Source organism: Molothrus ater, chromosome 3, assembly GCF_012460135.2.
Source record: "Molothrus ater isolate BHLD 08-10-18 breed brown headed cowbird chromosome 3, BPBGC_Mater_1.1, whole genome shotgun sequence".
NCBI lineage: Eukaryota > Metazoa > Chordata > Aves > Passeriformes > Icteridae > Molothrus > Molothrus ater.
In genome coordinates this window covers 78,774,419-78,793,278 of record NC_050480.2, presented here as the reverse complement: position 1 = coordinate 78,793,278, position 18,860 = coordinate 78,774,419, and the positions used below count along the sequence as shown (strand labels likewise).

General features: G+C 37.0%; 1 protein-coding gene across 1 annotated transcript in view; it reads left to right on the top strand.

The window, feature by feature from the left end:
* TAF1B (TATA-box binding protein associated factor, RNA polymerase I subunit B) overlaps positions 1 to 18,860 on the top strand; it is a 45,917-nt gene that overhangs the window by 6,524 nt on the left and 20,533 nt on the right. The window contains 2 exon segments of the mRNA XM_036380826.2: positions 1,443 to 1,599; positions 7,882 to 7,981. Of these exon segments, the coding sequence (XP_036236719.1) occupies positions 1,443 to 1,599; positions 7,882 to 7,981 (257 nt within the window).

Here is an 18,860-nt window from a genome sequence, read left to right as displayed (position 1 = left end):
AAACCGATGTTCCCGTGTTCCTGCCTTTGTTCCCTGACGCACCTGTGCGTGCTGGGACGCTCTGCTCTGCACCGGGCGTTCGGGCCGGCTCCGAGAGCCTGTGCCGATCCTGTGCCGATCCTGTGCCGGGGCCGTGCCGATCCTGTGCCTGTGCCGGGGCCGTGCCGATCCTGTGCCTGTGTCGATCCTGTGCCGGGGCCGTGCCGATCCTGTGCCTGTGCCGATCCTGTGCCGGGGCCGTGCCGATCCTGTGCCTGTGCCGGGGCCTTGCCGTGCCCGCAGCGCCGGCTCCGGGGCCGGTAGGTGGCACCGCAGCCCGGCCTTGGAACGCGCTGTGCGCGGTGTCCCCGTCCTGCGGGCGCTGTGACCCTGCCCCGCTGACCCTGCCACCTCGCAGGTGTCGCTGTCGCCCGCCCGCGGAGCTGCCAGGCTCTCGGAAGGTCCCGGTTGTTTCCAGCGGGCTCTTTGCCCTTGCCCTCCCAGCTGGGGAGCTGTGGATCCAGCTCTCGCCATTCCTGCCTGAAGGGGTGAACAGTTTGTGGGGAAGTGAAGTGAGGAAAATCTCTGCAGAGTCACTGCTGATATTTTGTGCCGGTGTGCTTTAAATACATTTTCCTTCATCCTGGCTGGGTCATGATGTAGGGAAGAGGGGCTTACAGATTTTTTTTTTTTTAATTTTTTTTTTATCCTTTTTTCCTGAACTTTCAGGTTTCACTGCTGAAAATGTTCCAAACTCATAAATCAGTCTACTAAACAAAATTTTCTCTTTTCTCTGTTTCTCTTAGTTTTTAGTGATTCACCTGAGTAAGGAAGTAGAGAGGTTTGGATGTTAATTTATTTGGGTTTTTTTCCCACCCTCTTCACCATTTCCTACATTCTTGTTTTAAAGTTATTTCTTTGACATTGAATTTATATACATTTTTTAAAAGAATACCTTTGTTTCCACAGTTGGAGATTATATATTCATTGGACAGATGGATTCAGGGCAGACTTTTAACATCAGTAACATTTCTGCAATGTAAATGACTTTTTCATTAAAGTCCTGCCTGTGTTGAAGTTTAAAACTGTGTTTTAATGCTAAACTCAGAGGCATTGATTTAAGTACATCAGATTTTCCCTTGTTTCCTCACAGTCTCAAATGGAAAACAGTATTTCCAGTTCATAAGTACTACTAGTTATATGTTATATAGGAGTTAATGTCCTAGTTGAGTGGAATAGCACTTTGTGAAACAGGTTCTCTTCTCATATTGTGGTAGATTAATAAATTGGGGTTAAACTGTTTCATAGAAAAGCACGCAAACAAGCAAAAAATTCAAAGTAATGGTTTCAAAATGTTACTAGTTGCTGAACAAGTCTTGTATGTTCCTTTATCTTGATTTTTGTACGCATGGTTCGTGTATCTATCATATCAATTGCTTTTTTTCTTTTAACAAAAACCGAAGAAAGCACCTCTGTGTACTCTGGATCAGTAGATGGCAGCTTGTATTTAATGAAGAACCAAAAGGAGAAACTGAGGATGACAATGCCAATGACCCTTTCGTTTTGTTACTTGGCTTTGCTCTGGGTGAGAGAGCCAATTACATTGTCCGAACTCTTAAGGTATGAATGGTCTCTAGTGAAGAATTGTTGCTTTTATAAATAATAATAATAATTTTTTCAAAAGTAGATCTGTACTATTGCCCTCACATGAATTTGCTCGGTAATAGTGAGAAGTTCTTTATATTTAGTTGTCTTGTCTTTCCTTTGTCATAACCATTTGTGCAGCTGCTGTTGGAGGACATTCTCTGTTGATTGCAGTGAATTTCAAAGACCTGTAAGGAAGAAGGTTTTGAAGTTAGAGGTGTTTTTTACCCTTCTCCTTCAAAAATTCTTAAGACTTGCTGGAGGTTTGTATGGCCACACTTCTGTGATATTTGCTGTTGTCAGCATGTCAGAATTAAATGAGTAAACATTCTCCAGGACTTACATCAGTGTCATCATGCAGACAATACCAGCAGTATACAGTGATCTGAAATGCAACAAAGTAACTTCACGCAGTGGAGTTGAAATTAATATAAGAAGATCATTTTGCCTTCATATCTTTGTATCTGTAATTATGAGAGTTCAGAATAATACCTTTTAATATGGTCGAAATAAATTGTTCTAATAATAGGGTTTGATGCTAAATGGAGACTGTCAGGCTACTGCTGACAATGCAGCTCCCTTCTCTCCCCTAAAAGGCCATGAGCACTTCCTTGTGGACTTTACTTCAGGAATGAAAAATAATTCATCAACTCTTCTTGTTGGCAATAAATATTTTAAATCAGGCTGAAATAAGTTCAGGAAATCCTAGATTTTCCTTGGAAAACCTTTTGTATTCTGATACCCTTTCTTAACAACTTTTGAAATACTGGGTATTTCTAAACAGATGATGAAAAAATATTACTTGGCCAAAATATATGGAATAGAAATACTCAAGTAAATACATTGGCAAATCAAATTGAAAACTCAGACAAAGTAAGGGAAAAACTGATTTAAAATTCAGTGCTTTTATTTTTATTTTTCAAATATGTAACCTGTGAGTTAAAAGGCAAGGCAGTGGGTACATTTTCCCCTACCTGTGGTGCTTACATCTGGTGTAGCTGCTGAAAGTGTGATGAATGCAAGGGGCTTTTTCCCCCCAGAGCCTGATGTTCCATTGTGGCCTCTCTCCCCTGGCATGCCAGGTTCCACCTGCACTTTTCTAACTTTGTACAAACTTTCCAAGAAGGATGGATATTCAAGGATCTTTTTTACAAAAGATCTACTTTCCAAAAGGGGGTTTTTTATGTCTTGAAGTACAGTAGTTACTACTAGATAATCAATTGCTATGCAAAACAATTTAACCCTTTGATTTTACTTTGAGTGGCTGTTGCCTTCATTGATCAGAATTGCACAAACCATTGCATATTTGCATAACTGGATACGCTGTTGCATAAAAGATGCTTGTAAAATTTTCATTAAAATGCTATAATATTCAGAATTCAAACTAATACCCTGCAATACAAAAGTATTTATTGAGTAGATTAGGAAATAGAACTCCAAAGTAGTGTTCAATAACAAGATTTTTACTGGCTACATTCTTCCTTAGGAAATTCTGTATGAGTCAGAACTACCATAACATACTCAGTAGTTTTGTTAATGATTAGCAAATAAATAATGTAAAACCTGTCTGATAATGTTTGTATACGGCAAAAATCCAGGTAATAAATTACAATTTCTGGGATAGAGCAACTGGTTCACACTAAAGAATTATTAGTTACCCCATTCTGTTTGGAGAGAAAAATTAATAATTAAATATATATTCTTTGGTTATTGTATCTTGGAAACTGTCTCTGGAAGCATTGTTGGCTTATGCCAGGCAAAGACTTCTTCACATGTTTCTGTCTTAGTACAATGGTATGGTTGGAAGAAAACCCAACCAAACAACAACTGTTGAAGTCAGCTGTCAAGAGGGAAGATAGATAGTTTTGTTTGCATATGAATGGTAAATTATTGTGTTTGGCACATTAAAAATTTGAGACTGCAGAAAAGATCCTGGAAAAAGAACCTGGAGACTATCCTTTGGACTAATATCCTTAAGAGATGAGCACACTTGAATGGATTTAGAGAAAACATGAAAGCAGTAAAAAGGTTGGAAAAGGATTTTAAAAATCAAGTAGCAAATGTAGCACAGAAAGGCATAATCTAAAACTATCAATTGGAAATTGAAATAAGATTATTTGAATGAGAATATATAATGTAATTAGATACAATTTATGTGTGTAAGATTGTGTAAATCACAATGATTCAGTAACTTTAAATGCACTGAACATATGAACTGGATTAAGTACAGAAAGTGAAGTTTAAAAGAATGTTATTTGTATTGCAAAGTTTTACCATGATATGATAGTTATATAAGACTGTAATTACGTTATCATGCTTCCCTCCCTACCCTTAAGGTCTTTGCCTTTCAACAAGTTTGATGAAGAAGTAGAAAGAATTTTAAATTGCATGAACTACCATAAAATACTTGTTTTCTGACTTCTGAATATTTAAGTTTAAAAAATCAGACAATGTTCACATTTTTGCATGCATTAAGATACAAAATAACGACAGACTGAAGATGAAAACTATGCAGAGAAAGCATTAAGTATTCAGCACTACCTTTTAAGTCTTTGTAGGCAAATTGTTTTATTTAAACCAGCTGAATTAGAGTTCTGTTTAAAGTTCTGCCTTGTTTTTTCCTCAGTTCGGTTTTCTCTGTACCCTGAAGTCAGCTGACTACCACTCCTCCCTTGTGATACATGCTTAGGCACTACAGTTGGGCAATCTGCCAGCTTTTAAAGGATTTACAACACCAAAAATATACTCCTCCTTGCTACTTGACACACTTAGCAGAAAAACACTACAATTACCTCCTCTGACAGGAACATTTTGGTTTAAAAATAACACTTTCAACAGCATTCTGCTCATGTCTATGCTACACATTAAATCCTTTTCCATTGAGAACAGTCTTACAATATTCCATATGATGTATATTATTCATTTAAATAATGAAATAGTTGGGTTTTGGAAAAAGTTTCAAGATGCTAGACTTTTGAGATTCTGAGAACTAATGCCTTTCATATGCTGGCAAGACTAAACTTATAATCAGTTTGTGGCATTACTGTGGCTTTAACAAATGCATCACTTCCTTCTAGCATGCTGAGGACTGAGGATTTTTTTCATACTTGGGCCTTATTAATGTATGTTGCTGCTGTAATTAAAAGAACATGGACTGTGTACTGCATCTGCCAGCCAAGTTTTCAAGCACCTCCCTGATGGAACATAGTCCTACAGGTGTTTTGTCCATCTGTCTGTTAAATGAAAGGTTTGGAGGAACAGCAGACAACAGAAACTGTTCTGAAGTGCTATTCCAAGTCTGGACTTCTGGATTAAGTGTTAAAACTTGCATCATCAGCACATTCTATTCACAACAGGGTATTTGTGCTGTATTTTTAGAGTGTAAAAACAACTTTTAACCTGAGAGGAGAGAGCATTCTTTTTTTTTTTTTTCTGGAGATAATAATTTTAAGCTAGAAAAGATATTACTTTTAAACAGTTGCAGTGCTTTGACTTGGTACAACCAAATTAGTGAAAACTTTTTAAAAAAAAAAAAATGTTTTGGTGGACACTGCTTGTCTCTTGCAGTGTAAGGATGGGGTTCCAGCATCAGTTTAAGCTGCTCCAAGTTTTTGGTGCCGTGATCTTGCATTAACATTCCTGTTCTTTCTCTTGCCATGGATGCTAGCATTCATGTGGTTTATGGTTTATTAGGTGAAAGAAGTAGATTTAGAGAAGATAAATTTTGTAAAAGAAAGTTTCACTGGACATTTTAGTGCAGGTTGCTGTGCTTCACTGCTGTCCCTTTCTGCCTTGTGCTGGCAGTAATGTTCCTGCAGTCATCTGAGTCTGTTGGAGTGAAACCCTGAAGAGACTAATTCCAGTCTGATGCTCTGGGAAGTCACACGAGTGCTTTTGTCAGCAGGGAGGAGTGTGTGGCAGGGGACTGAAGGAGGGTGGGATTCCCATTTCAGAGGCAGCAAGCTGTGAGGGTGGTTTGGCTACATCACCACCACACCACACCCGAAACAAGGTCCTGATTCTGTCCTGTTCCAGCTGCTGCTCTGCTGGCTCAGGCGTTTGCTGCTCCCAGTGCCTTGGTTCCAGGCCTTCATCTCTGACAGCCAGTGGTGTGACTGTGCCTTAGTGTGTGTCAGCCAAAGCTTATCATCAGCTGAGCCAGTAATGCATCACTGCTGCTGAAAGGGGAAGGTCCTGCTTCCCTCTACTCCTGCCTGTGTCATGCACCCCCTTCCCTCTGGCAACTGTTTCACTTGCAGAGGCATCTGTGAGCCTCTCCACAGTTTGTTAGATGATGAAAGAAGCCTTGCTGGCAATAGGGTAACTGGTGGTTTTCTGCTGCTGTTGTGATTTAGGTTTGGGGAAGAGATGAGCAACAGCAGCTCATGGCTGGTTCACAAGGAGGAGGTCTTGCTAGTTGTGTTGAGCTTTTAGGTTGTCTCAATCAACTTTGTGAAACCATACCTGAAGCTTATGTTCCCCAGCGTAGTGGATGACTAAAAGGAGCTAAGGAGTAGATGTGCCAGCTGCCCAGCAGGTCAGGCAGGGTGGAGAGGAGTAGCAATGGGGGCTGCTTTGGAGAGCAACCTCATGGGAGTCCAGTGCACATCTCTGCTCAGGGGGGGAAATGCTGTTTCTGCTGCTTCAGGAAAGCTACTGAAATTTCATTAGCAAAATGATTGATCATTACACCATTTGATTAGAAAGGACTGTGCACCACCTGTTACTTCTTCACTTAAAAGACTACTAAGCAGAGCTTTGGAACAAAGGCTGTTGGGCAATGTGATTTTTCATATTGCTGTTATTTTTCAGGAATCATTATAAATTATTCTAACTGAGACAGTTTCAATCATGAAGTGCACTTTTTATTTTAATCCTGGGTTTAACTATTTGTTTTTCAATTAAACTGAACATTCAGGTAAGACTGCTTAAAAAAAGTAGACTGTAACTGTAAACTTTGCAGTAACTAGCTTTTAAACAGAATTTTAGTCAACTTCAATAGATACACACTACATAACATGGAACAAATAGTGATGAGGCACAGAACAGGGAGATAGCAGGTGAGCTTGTGAATTGCTGTAGGCTCAGAAGGGACATTATTAAACATCATTAATATTATCATTAATATTAAATAATATTATTACATTAATATTAATTAAAATATAACTAATACTAAATATAATTATTTAATATCATTAAATATTTGTAGATCAAGAAGTTATTAATCTATGTAACAAGATCAGAGAGATAACACTCATCAGCAGGGGAGAAAATTGTTTTCAGTCCAGATATTAGAGTCTTCTCTGTTTGTCAGGTTTAATGTGCTCTTTTAACAAAATTGGTTTGGAGAAGAGGAGACAGGAAGGCATTTCTAGCTTAGTCCTATGGGAGACTACCAGTGTGCCTTAGTGTAGAATTGGGTCTGTTGCCTTGTGAGGATGTGTGCTTGTTCAGTGCTTGCTTGTCCTATTGTGGGTGTCTGCTAAGATGCTGGATAAGAGGAGGGATTTGGTGTAGTGGTGGCTTTTCATTAGTATCTATTGTTAGTCTCATCTTTTATATATATATATATGTGTTGTGTGTGTGTGTGTGTATGTGTTCAAGAAAAATATCAGATAATACTGTCAACCACTTACCAAAACCAGTTTTTAACAACAAAGATGCATTATTTGTGTGCAAATAAGAATGAAACTATTTTTGTTTATTAGTATACAAGGCAATTTCTATTCATCCCTCAGTAATACTGTTTTTGAAAAGTATCATCACAAAATGTAAGTAATGTGGCTTCAGTTCTATGTATCTGCTCATCATTCTGTGATTTTCTTCCCTATCATTTTACCTGATTCAAACTCCTCCAGCAGAAAGTCTATGTTTTAAAAGTAAAATTTACTTAAAGCTTTAGGATTTTGAAAAAAAAATTCATGCCATTCAAGGAGGCTTAAAGCAGTTCAAGAAATGCAGTAGTTGAAGAATGTGCAGAACAAACTCCATGGAAGCTTGTTGATTATATGCTTACTGCCATAATGTTATCATTTGTCAGTCACATCTCAGCTTGAATTTAAAAGCCTGTTAAATGATTGAACTGGTTTTTGTTCTGTGGAGATTTCCAGTGTGTAACTTCAGGTTGAATTGCTTAGGTTGCATAATACTGATGTTATTTCAAATCAGAAGTTGATTTGTATATTAATTTTATAATAAACATATTAATTTGTTACCTTATATATTATTTTGATTTGGTCTTTATTTTTTTTAATGCAGGTTTGTTGTTGAAGGGCATATTCCATATATGAATGTTTTCCAGCATTTTCCAGAGAAAATGAAGTTATGTGGACTTGATCTTAAGATCTTTTGTGTAGAGGTAATTTTTTTCTTAAAGGAAAATTTAAAAATAACCCAATCAAAACCTAGTTATTTAGTGGTATTTAAATTATTTTGGTCACTGTACTAATAAATTGATTAAATCTATTGTTATGTAATACAGTTCATGTTTCACAGTATTGGAGCCTGGCAGAACCTGTGCACTCTGTGACTTGGAGTGCTTTAATCTTTAACCAGTCTTATTATACTGATTACCTAAGTTAGAATGAAATCAATAAGTACTTGTGGAGAAAAGGGTATTCAGAACTGCTCTCAAAACACTCAGAAACAGGATTTAGCTTCAAGTGTAATGGCCATATATTATCCCTTTTGGTGCTTATTTGAAAGAGCTATTGAATTTTTTTGCAATTCCATATTCTTTTAATAAAATATGGTTTAGATGCTATCCCTTGTTCTGTTCTTTGCTGTACTGATTGAAATATATCAAACCTAAAATCTATGTAAGGGAATACAGCTCTTCTAGGAACTGAATAGTAATGGACAGACTTGAGTGAAATTTAGTTTCCTTTATTGAGATTCTTATGTATTGTGGTAACAATTGCCCAATGACATTTCTGTTGCAGACAAAAATTTATTATGGATTTTTGAAGTGTGCAAATAAAATCTTAGCTTTTAAGAGCAGAAAGCAGCAATTCTGCCAAGCCCTCACTGATGATGTTGCTAGTAACATTAACATTCTCCAGTCTGTAGCTTATATTCAGCAAGTCATGAGGTGTTCAGGGGTTGTGCCTTCTCAGAAGTTTTGGCATTTTTGGGTTTGTGTTACTGCTTTCCTGTTTGGATAAATGAGAATTATGACCTCAACTTCTAAAAATCAGGAGAAAAATTTAATATAAAAGCTTTTGATTTCTATGTCTTAGAAATTTCCTTAACAGAAAATATGTTAGGTTGAAATATGAGTATAAACTTGGTTTTAAGTCTTTGTCCTTCTTTGCCTTCATCTTCTGCTAGAGTTTTTATTTTGTGAATTGCAACTGTAAAGCTTGTAGCATGCCTGAAAGTGGGAGAACTGGTTCACCGAGAGGAGATGAGTTTGCTTTGGAGGATCCTACTGTTTCCTTTTAGGATAGGGCTGCTCCCTTCACTTCCAAAGCATTAGTAGATATGCACACTAACCAGGTAATCTCTTAACTGTGTTTTCACTGAGATATATAGGTGTAGTTCTCTAGGCTTACTCTACCATTTGTTTTCCAGCCACTGTATTATTATTGTGGCTTCCTCTTTTTAGAAATATCTGCTCCTTACTCTACCTCCAATTTTTCTTTAGTAAGGCATATACTCAGTTGTATTTAGTTTTAATGTTTTTTTACTACATCGTGAGGCTGATAATTGCAAAATTCTGACTAGCTCTTTCCTACATCTCATGTTTCTTACTGCAGCACTGAGATTACTAATGTCATACTGTGTCTAGTTTTGGCATCTGAGTTTTGAGAAATTCAAGAGATGAGGTTTTTGTCCTGGAGCAGGAAATGAGATTGTGTAATACTCCATTCTGAAAATATAGCTTACGTTCTTTTCTGCTTTGCTCTGTATTGAATATTTTGTAGACAACTATCTTAAAAACCTTGATGATATTATGGCTGTTACAACCAGGTGTGTAAGTTGCTCTAATGCCATTATTTGTTGTACTTCAAGTCTGGTGAATATAAGCTGCAAACATATTCCAAAATATTGATAACTGACAGGACTATTCCATATGTCTCCTTTTTAATTTTGAACAGATTTTTAGTGCATTTAGTTGTGTCCTTTGAATCCCAAATTTGAATTAAGAAGTAATTTTGTTACAGTAACTTGAAGGATTTGAATCATACTAAATATCGCTTTATCAGTGAAGTGCAGATGAAGCCTAACTTGATGAGGCTCATCTTGTATATAAATATTCTCAGGGCCTTAAAGACTTTTTTTAGTAACAATTTCCCACATACTCAAAATATGCTGAATTTGTGCAAGGTTGAAGTTGTTACAGGTGTTAGAAAAGTAAATGCAATGTTATTATGAAGTGAGTCACCTACTTTCTGTGTAGTGGCATGTGTATGTGTACATGCACAAAGGGTTTTTTATGACTTGTCACTTAGTAGTTTCCCATATGCAAGGAATGGGACTAGTTTCAGGCTTCCCATCTGTGATAAATTTCTGTGTTGTGTAATTTAGGAATGGAGTCTGTATCACTGACAGTTTTTCCTTGTGTTGCATCCTATTTAGCAGTTAGAGGTGATTGCAGTATCTGCTGTACAAGGAGAGGCTGAGAGCTGGGGGTTTATCACTGGGGAGGGAAGGCTGGGGGCAATGTCAGTAATGTGTATAAATGTCTGTCAGGGAGGAGTGAGGATGGCATTGGGCTTTCTTCTTGGTGATGTGCAGTGGAAGGACAGCACTCAACTGAAATACAGGGCACAAACTGAAAAACAGGAAATTCCATTTGAATATTAAATTTTTTCACTGTGAAAGGGTGATTGAGTGCTGGAACAGGCAGCCCTGTAGAGTCCCTGTCTTCAGAGGTACACAAAACCTGATGGGACAGAGTCCTGGGCAGCTTGCTGTAGTTGACCCTGCTTCAGCAGTGGTGTTGGACTCCATGTATCATCTCCAGAGGTCCCTTCCAACCTCAAGTATGCCTTGTATTCTGTTCCACCTTTTCAGTATAGGTGGTAGATAGGCCCTTCATATTTTGGTAGTGGAACAGCTAACAAGAAGGGCATAATTCTTCATTCTGCTAAAACTGAACTTTATTTAAAATACCTGCCACAAAGGTATGGTTGTATCTGAACACTTCTGTCCAGAGGTCTGGGAGCTTTGAGCATGACTGTCTCATAAAGAGAAAAGGAGCCTCCAGCTCTCTGTACTATCTTTAATCATGATGTATAACTGTTAGACAGGTGCCAGGGCCTAGCTGGAGAGAAGTACTACTCAAAAGTGTTGTCTGAAGGATAAAAGTACTTCATAGAAGATCTTTAAGAAAAATGAGTTATCTTCCATATGTATTTTCTTTCCATTGCTCCAAGTCAGTTTTCTAAGCTTTTACTTAATTAATCATCTTATTTATCCCTTCCTCTATTAAATCATGTGTATATTAGAAATTAGCCGTTGGAAAATAGGTTTTACCTAAATGAGTGAGTGAGAGGGTTAACAGGGCAAACAGCAGCAGCAGCAGCAAAATGCTCCTGTTTTGTTCAGAAGTTCTAACTTCCCAGTACAAGGAAGGAAAAGCAAAATTTCCTTTTTCTAAAACAAGTATTCTCATTCCATTTGATTAAAATCTTTTTGTATGTATGAAGAAAGAATAAGATACATAACTTTTTGGGTTTGTTCTGTGCAAGGAGGTAAAGAGTTTTTTTCTTGTATTTGCAAATTAACTACAGTAGATCTCTGGTCGTCCTAAGGCTTGTGCCAGTAGCCAGTACGTTTTTGATAAGTGCAGTCATCTTTTCTCTTTAGGTGGAAGTCACCTTTGTTCCCTTTTTAATGCACATAGGATATCTAGGATTTTAGGATATCTATTTCTTTTAAAACCCCTTAGTATAGGAGTTAAAATGTATTTGTAAATTATTAGTAGTATATATAAAGTTCACTGGATAATTTGTTTTCAGCTTGTATTATTTTATTGATATAATCTGTCCTCCAGCTTCACACAAATTCCCTCTTTTATTTCTGCATGAAGTTGGGATACATCTTTAAGATACACATCCTCCACTTTGCTTTTAGGGATTTATCTTGATCTTTATACAAAATTGATTAAAGCATCCCTTTTGCCTTGAACTGTCAACAGTTTGTTTTTGCCGTAGGTCTATCTTGCCATGCATTTTTGACTTGGGACTGTATAGCAAATTATCTTTCAAGTATTATTTTCTTGGGCTTGAAAATTGGTTGTGCTTTCCTGCCTCAAATTTACCTTTAGCTCTCATTACTTATATAAAACACACTATTTTTTGTGTATTTTACCTTTAATGCATTGTAAGTGGAATTTCTTTAATGTCCAAAAGTAATGCTTCATTTTGATTCTCACATTCTTCATGCACACACAAATTTAAATATATGTGTATATATAGGTAAGCAGGTCACTCCCATGGATGTTGGGCAACATGATTTACTAAAGTACTGAAGATAACAACCACGTCACTTTGGAGTATGTGCTGTGTGCAGCAGGATAGGTGTAGTCTCATAAGCATCTTTCAGATCCTGTTGTGCTAAAGAGCTTTGGAAGTGATTGTCTCTGGATGCACAAGTATTTGGACTTGGCAAGGAGCATGATGTGTGACCTCAGAGAAGTTCCTTTCTCTCAATCTCTTCTCCAAATTTAAAAGAAAACTTTAGGAAGAAATGAGTTAAGAATATCTTTTTTTTTTCCCCCAGTGAATGTGGGGGGGGGTCTGGAGGAAGTTGAGCTTGGTGGGTTAGTTGAATTCTGTTCAGACCTGTCTACCACCTTGTCCCTGAAGACAAAAAGAATGGGTATTTCCTGAATTATCCTTGCTACTTCTTCTGCCCCTGGGGTGTGGTCATGGAATGGCTTCTCTCTATAAGCCTTTCTCCATTCCCCCTTCCCCTTCCCTTTCTCTTAGGTGGAAGTAGCTGCACAATTCTAAATCCACATGTTTTATAAGGACACTGAATGTTTTAGTGTTGACAGTGTTGTTGAAACACCTTGCTGCCTAGGAATCTGTATCTTAAAAATTCTTCCTTTTTTGTTCTGTAATTCAATTCCATAGTCTCTTTTTTCATGTTTTTTGTTTGTTGTTTTGTATAATCCAGAGTATTGCTGCCTGTAACAAGGAATGTACTTACTTAAAAAGATTTGACCTTGCCAGCATGATAAAATTACCGTCATACTGCTTTTTGATTGTCTTAGTAAAGCTTTTTTTTGTTTCTTTTTACACATGCAACTTCCAACTTAGATTAACAGAAGCACTGTTTAGTTTGAATTCTGCTCTAATTTGCCTATTTCCATCCCTGGATGTCTTGATTCTTAAATTACTCCTAGTGTTACTCCTAGAATTTTCCATGATACAGAAACACTTTCCAAACTTCCAGCTGAGAATGATGTTAGCATTCTTCCTTACCTTTGCCTGTGGAAAATTCTTGAATGCATCCTGGTAAAGCAGCAGAAATATACTCTGCTAGTTATAAATCACTGTTGTGGACAAGAGAGATGAATCATGAAACTCAAAATCACGTGCCATGATTTTTTTCCCTTTTATCCCACCTAACTGGAAAGCTTATTGTTCTTACCTTCTTGCTGATACCTTGTTTCTTTCAGGTTTTATGGCTTATCATTCTACATTAAAATTGTGTTTCTTTTTGTGCTGGATTAGGCCAGTAGCTCTGTGCAGGTCAGTTGTGTTCAGTTAAATAAGGACTTTGAATTAATGCTCTATTATGAACTGATGTTGGCTTTGATGGAAAATTGAACAGTTTGAAAACAAATGTTTGTGCTCTATAATTCATCCAAGGCTTTCCTTTCCCTAAAGGTGTCCTGTGATAGGTGTTGAAGTAGATGTTATAATGTATTTATAAAATAGACTGGAAGTCTTCAGCTCTTTTGAGAATACGCCAGTTGAGTGTGAAGTGTTTTGTTCTGTATGATGCTTTGGCTTTATTTGATTTGTGTTGGAGGAGTACGTACCTTGTTCTTATGCATTTACACACACACCCTCCCTAGCTTGGATTAGTAAATTTCTTTCCTCTTTTATTTAGGAATGAAAGGTTTCCCTGAAGAATGTGAGAGATGATCATTCTTCTCTATTCTGCCTGGAAACTTTCCAACTCTTTTGTTTCTTCTTGTACAATATTCTATAGTTTGTATTTTCTTTTTGTTCTTCTCTTCCATTTTTTAAAATGTTGCTTGGTTTTATTCTTGGCAGCATTTTGGTATCCATGTTTCTCTAGCACTAATCCTTCTGTCACCCATTTTTCTGTGTCAGCTTCAGTCTCACTTCTGATGATGATATGAGAGATCTGATTTCTGAGATGAATTTGCCAGGCTGTTCCTTTGCTAGCAAATCAAGCATGCTTCTGTTTTGCAGCTTTGTTCTTCATGATGCTCTTTCCTGCAGAGCAGCTCTTGAGTTTTGATTAAAGTGTGAGTTATGTTCTTCCAGTGAGACTTAGTGGTAATTTTGATTTGGTTCCCCTTTAACTTTACTGTGAAAAAGGAAGAAGGTTTTTCAGATCAGCTTCTTATGGGAGCTGGAGCTTCAGTCCACTCTCCCCTCTCCTCTCCTGACCTTACAAAGGTTGCTTGACTGACAGGATATTTTTAGCTTCTGTTTTCCCATTGCCATAGTATTAATTTGTTCAGGATCCATGCCAAACTAATCATTCTACAGTTCCTGAATCTCCCCTTTTACATTTTTTTAAATACTGCATATTAAAGTGGAGAGCCCTTTGATGTTTAGAATTTCTTAAGATTATTTAAAAAACAACATTTGTTTTTCAGAGAACTCCTCAGTTATTTCCTTGAAGCTTCTTGTGTGTAAATTATCTGGGCCTCTCCTTTGTAAAATACTCCATTTTATCAGATAGTGGTTTACTTTTTTGCAGACATAATTTTTCTCTTCCTTACATGTGATTTTAATGCAATGGATTTGTATTCTTTTTCTAGTTATAGCACAGTCTTGCTTTTCTTCCTATTTCATGACATACCTATTTACCTGTGGCATTGAAATTCAAGAATTTTGGGTTGTTTGGGTTTTAAGTTTCCCTGCTGCTTACAACTTAACACCTTTACATTGTTTCATTGCTGAATATCTGTAGTTTCTTGTCTCTATTTTTTTTATCTAGGACAACGTTGTCTCTGACCATTGCAGTCAAATGCCTCCCCTTTCTTCAAAAAGGGGGATCTTTTTGTGGTGGTTTCCCTTTATCCAATTATCCCACAATAAAAAGAGGAATATGGCAGATCTGTCTGGGAATGTAGTGACCTACCAGGACTGTATTAAGAAAGATGTACTTGAGAACAAGTTTTAAACTCAGAACTTTTATATTTGTGCACTACTACCCAGTGTGGGACTTGTCTTCCACATTATAAATGACATATAGTGTTAATCATTTATGTTATGATTATATGTTCCAGAGTTTTACTGCTGCAGATGGGTTAAAGATATGGAGCCTCACATTTGTATCCTTTCTCTCATTCTCTTCATTACAGGCAATATTACAATCAGAATATGGTTGTTAATACTTGTACCACATAAACACTTTGTGCCTTGTGACCGTCCAACAACTCAGTAGCTCAGTAAAGCTGCTTTGAATTACATGGGGATGTGCCACAAAAATGTATGTGAATCAATTCAGCTTTGTTCAAGCATAGTAAAAGCCATTTTGTTTTGTAAATTTAGCTGAAAAGTTTAAGTAATTTAAGACGCCTCCTGATTTTGATTTCCCTGTGAATGTTGGGGGCAGAAGAACTGTCAGGTAGCCTGGAGGAAAACATAAAAATGGAGGGTTTCTCATGGATTAAGGAAAGACAGTTGCTCTGTGATTTAACCTGCCATATACAGGCAAAAGCAGGAATTGGTTAGTCCTTAGCTTTTGAGCATAATGGCTCAATTTTAGAAAGAATTTGGCACTCAATCCCCAGTAATTTCTAATAATCTCTACCAGGTTGTTACAAAGTGTGAGGGGGTTCTTGTAAAATATGCTTCTGGGATTGGTTGAATAATTTGTCTGTCTTCTGACCAGAAGTAGCATCAGTATTATGGGTTTATTGAAAACTAATTCTTTGAATTTACAGTACCTAATAACACAAGGAAACTATCACTCCTGTATCTAAGTGTATTGCTTGGCTTATTCACATTGGAAACACTTGTTTGCATTTTGGTTTGGATACCTTGAGCTGCTTTTGTTTTGTTTCCTGCAGTCAGAAGCATATCACAGATATTTTACTGTGTTTGAAATGTATAAACTTAGATAGGATCTTCCCTGGGAAGCTTTGAAAAGTAGCTGCTCTCTCACTTACTGAGAGTATTTTCATTAGGTCACATAAACGTAGATAGCAGGGAAGGATAGAGATTAGCAGAGGGACTGTTATTAGAGTACTGATACTTCTCTCTTCTTGCCTACACTCAGCTCTTCTGGAGGTCTGTGCAAGTTTGCAAAGCTTGAAAACAAGGCCTAAGGACTTTTTCATCATTCTTTTCGAACTGAAAGAATCAATAATCTTCTCCCATAATAAAAGATCACTGATGACCCTCATTGCACCACAGGGAAGAATGAGTTCTGTCCTTGAACCATGAAGTGCCCAGGGAAAAGCAGAGGGGATGGTGCTACTTAGGAATGTCTGTAGAGTGTTTTGCTCATAGGTTGTGGCATAAATTCATATGAAACTGTAATATTGACCACTGAAGATCCTTGGAAATCTCACCATGACTGTTTTTAGCATCACTAAAAATAGAGGTACTTGTCTTGCTCTTCAGGCCAATGTGTCCCTTCAGTTTTCTCCTGTAGTTCCTTGATTTGTACCCTAAATTGAATGGAATGTGGCTGAGTGCTTTCATACAGCAAATGATAGTTCATTCTTTGTGAATGTTTTATATCAAAGATGCTATTTATGGTACTGTAATTTCATCAAGTTAAAAGCAAAGGATTAGAATTTACTTCATTACAGAGTTTGAGTATGTGAATAGAAGTTCATAAACTTGAGTATTTCATAAGTGCTGGTGTTTCTTTAGTTGTGGGTGTGGATTTAGTCTCCTAATTATAGTACTCTTCTAGGAGGGACAGGTGTAGTGAATCACTGTTCTAAGGCTTTATGTTTCTTGTCCCATTGTCTATGGAGTGGAATTCTCTGTATACTTTTGTATTGTGAATATTGTGTGGGGACATTGTACTGAAATTGTTATTGTGGAGATGATTTATAATGTTTGGTGACTGTTTTAGTGTTGCTAATTTGGTAGATGATAACAATGCTATGCTAGTAGCAAGTTAAATGAATTTCTAGTCTGAAGATGTTTTTTTTAAATAAAATGGTCTGCTGACCATTTTTGATGAATAAACCATGTAGGAAAAAGTAAAATGCATATTGCTGATACATGCAAAGATTACTTACACAGGCAGAAGGAATTTTTAAAGAAGAATGATAATTTTGGAAAAAAAAATCCAGTGTAAACAAAGGTATACCTGCAAGTTCCTTAGTTTTCATCATTCTGTTAAGTCTTTGTTTTTTTCACTTTTCCTCTCTTTTTTTCCTTAATAAAATTCTGGATTCTGTGTGAGCAGTTTGGAACAAATCAAATATTCCCCTTGTTGTGTCTACTGAGATATATAATCTTGTAGCTTCATAGTTAGGAGAATACAGATAGAGAAATATTGCTTGAAATTTCTCAGACTTCATTCTTGTCCAACAGCTAACATGAATATCTTTATTCTAGGCAGAAAAAATAGTATTAAGTAAAGAAAAATTGGTTTGCAGTGTTCTCTGAAAGCTGGTGTTATCAATGCTGCTATGTTCAGGTAGCAGCCTTAGTTTAAATACCTGTGTGATTTTATTGATATAGGTTTCTGTAATCCCTTTATGATGCAGTTTTTGAACACGCAGTTGTTTTAGACCAGCTACATTAGAGTTGTTTTCTAATAACTCCTGACATCTAATGAAGAATGGAGATGAAAAAATTTTATATTAATGTATGAATCTATAATGTACTGTATCTTAAATGCTATACAGAGATTTGATGGAGTGTTTTGCTTTTCTTACCCTTCCTTTTGTTGCAGAAGAACTGAGAGGTACAGAGTCACAAGAAGCATTATCAAACAGGGACAATTTTCTTACAAGAAACAATTAATATTATCTACTTATCTTTCAACCTAAAGAAGAGATGACTAAGAGGAAGATGTGGTGATAGTTTGTAGAACATGTTTAGGAGGCAATTGTTCAATGTCTCTTCCAATTCAAGGACTGGGAGGTGTCAGCAGAGGTTGCTGGTTTACAGGTTCAGAGTCAAACAGCAGCAGATGTGGCTTCATACGTTTTGTGGGTAACTGGTGAAACTCCGTGCCTTAAATGATGCTCTGGATGTTAAAAGGGCCAGATGCTGACTGTACAAATGTCATGAAGGAATAGAGATCTGGAACAAAAGAATAGTGAGATCTCACTGCTGAGTCAGCCACAAAAGGTACAAAGCTGGACAGATGTTTGGTAGTGTTGTGGCTTGCTTGGTTCCTAAATTCCTCCCTACACATTTTGCTTGCTCGCTTCTGGGTGCAAGGCTAAATAGATTATTTTGATTGATGTGGTACAGTCACTTTTTTTTTTTGTTCTGGGGTTTCAGTTAGGCTTTCAGTTTGTGGGTTTTGTGTTCTGGGGAGACTTTTTTAAAGATCGTAAAACTTCATTTTTCATTAACTAGTTATCTTAGAACAACTCTTTTAAAGTCATAGTTCAAGCCTTTAAGTTAACTAAATACAGTCTGATAAACTTTCACATTTAGAGATCTCAGGGTGTTTCTTATTCAACTTGAAAAATGTTGAGGAATATTAAATGGTAAAAGTATACAAAATCATTGCATAAAAGGGGTATGTCTAGCCTACAGCAAAGAATTCTAAGCAATAAATATTACACATTTTGCTTAAGCAAAACTTTGCTATTTAAAAAATAGCTTGTATTTTTCTAGTGACCTTTTGGTTTGTTTTGATGGAGGAACTATAAAGGAATTGCTTGGTTAATAACTCACAATGTAAAATTCCTTACTGTTGAGTAGTAGTGATGATCCCAATGCCAGGAGGAAACAGGAACACTTGCAAGAAGCCTGGCCTAGAAATGTAGCAAGAAGAGAAACATGAAAAGCCATGTAAGAATAAATAAATTCTAGGTCATGGGGGAGCTCCTGGGCTGACAGGGACCGCAGCTCAAGGGGTTTCGCACTTTA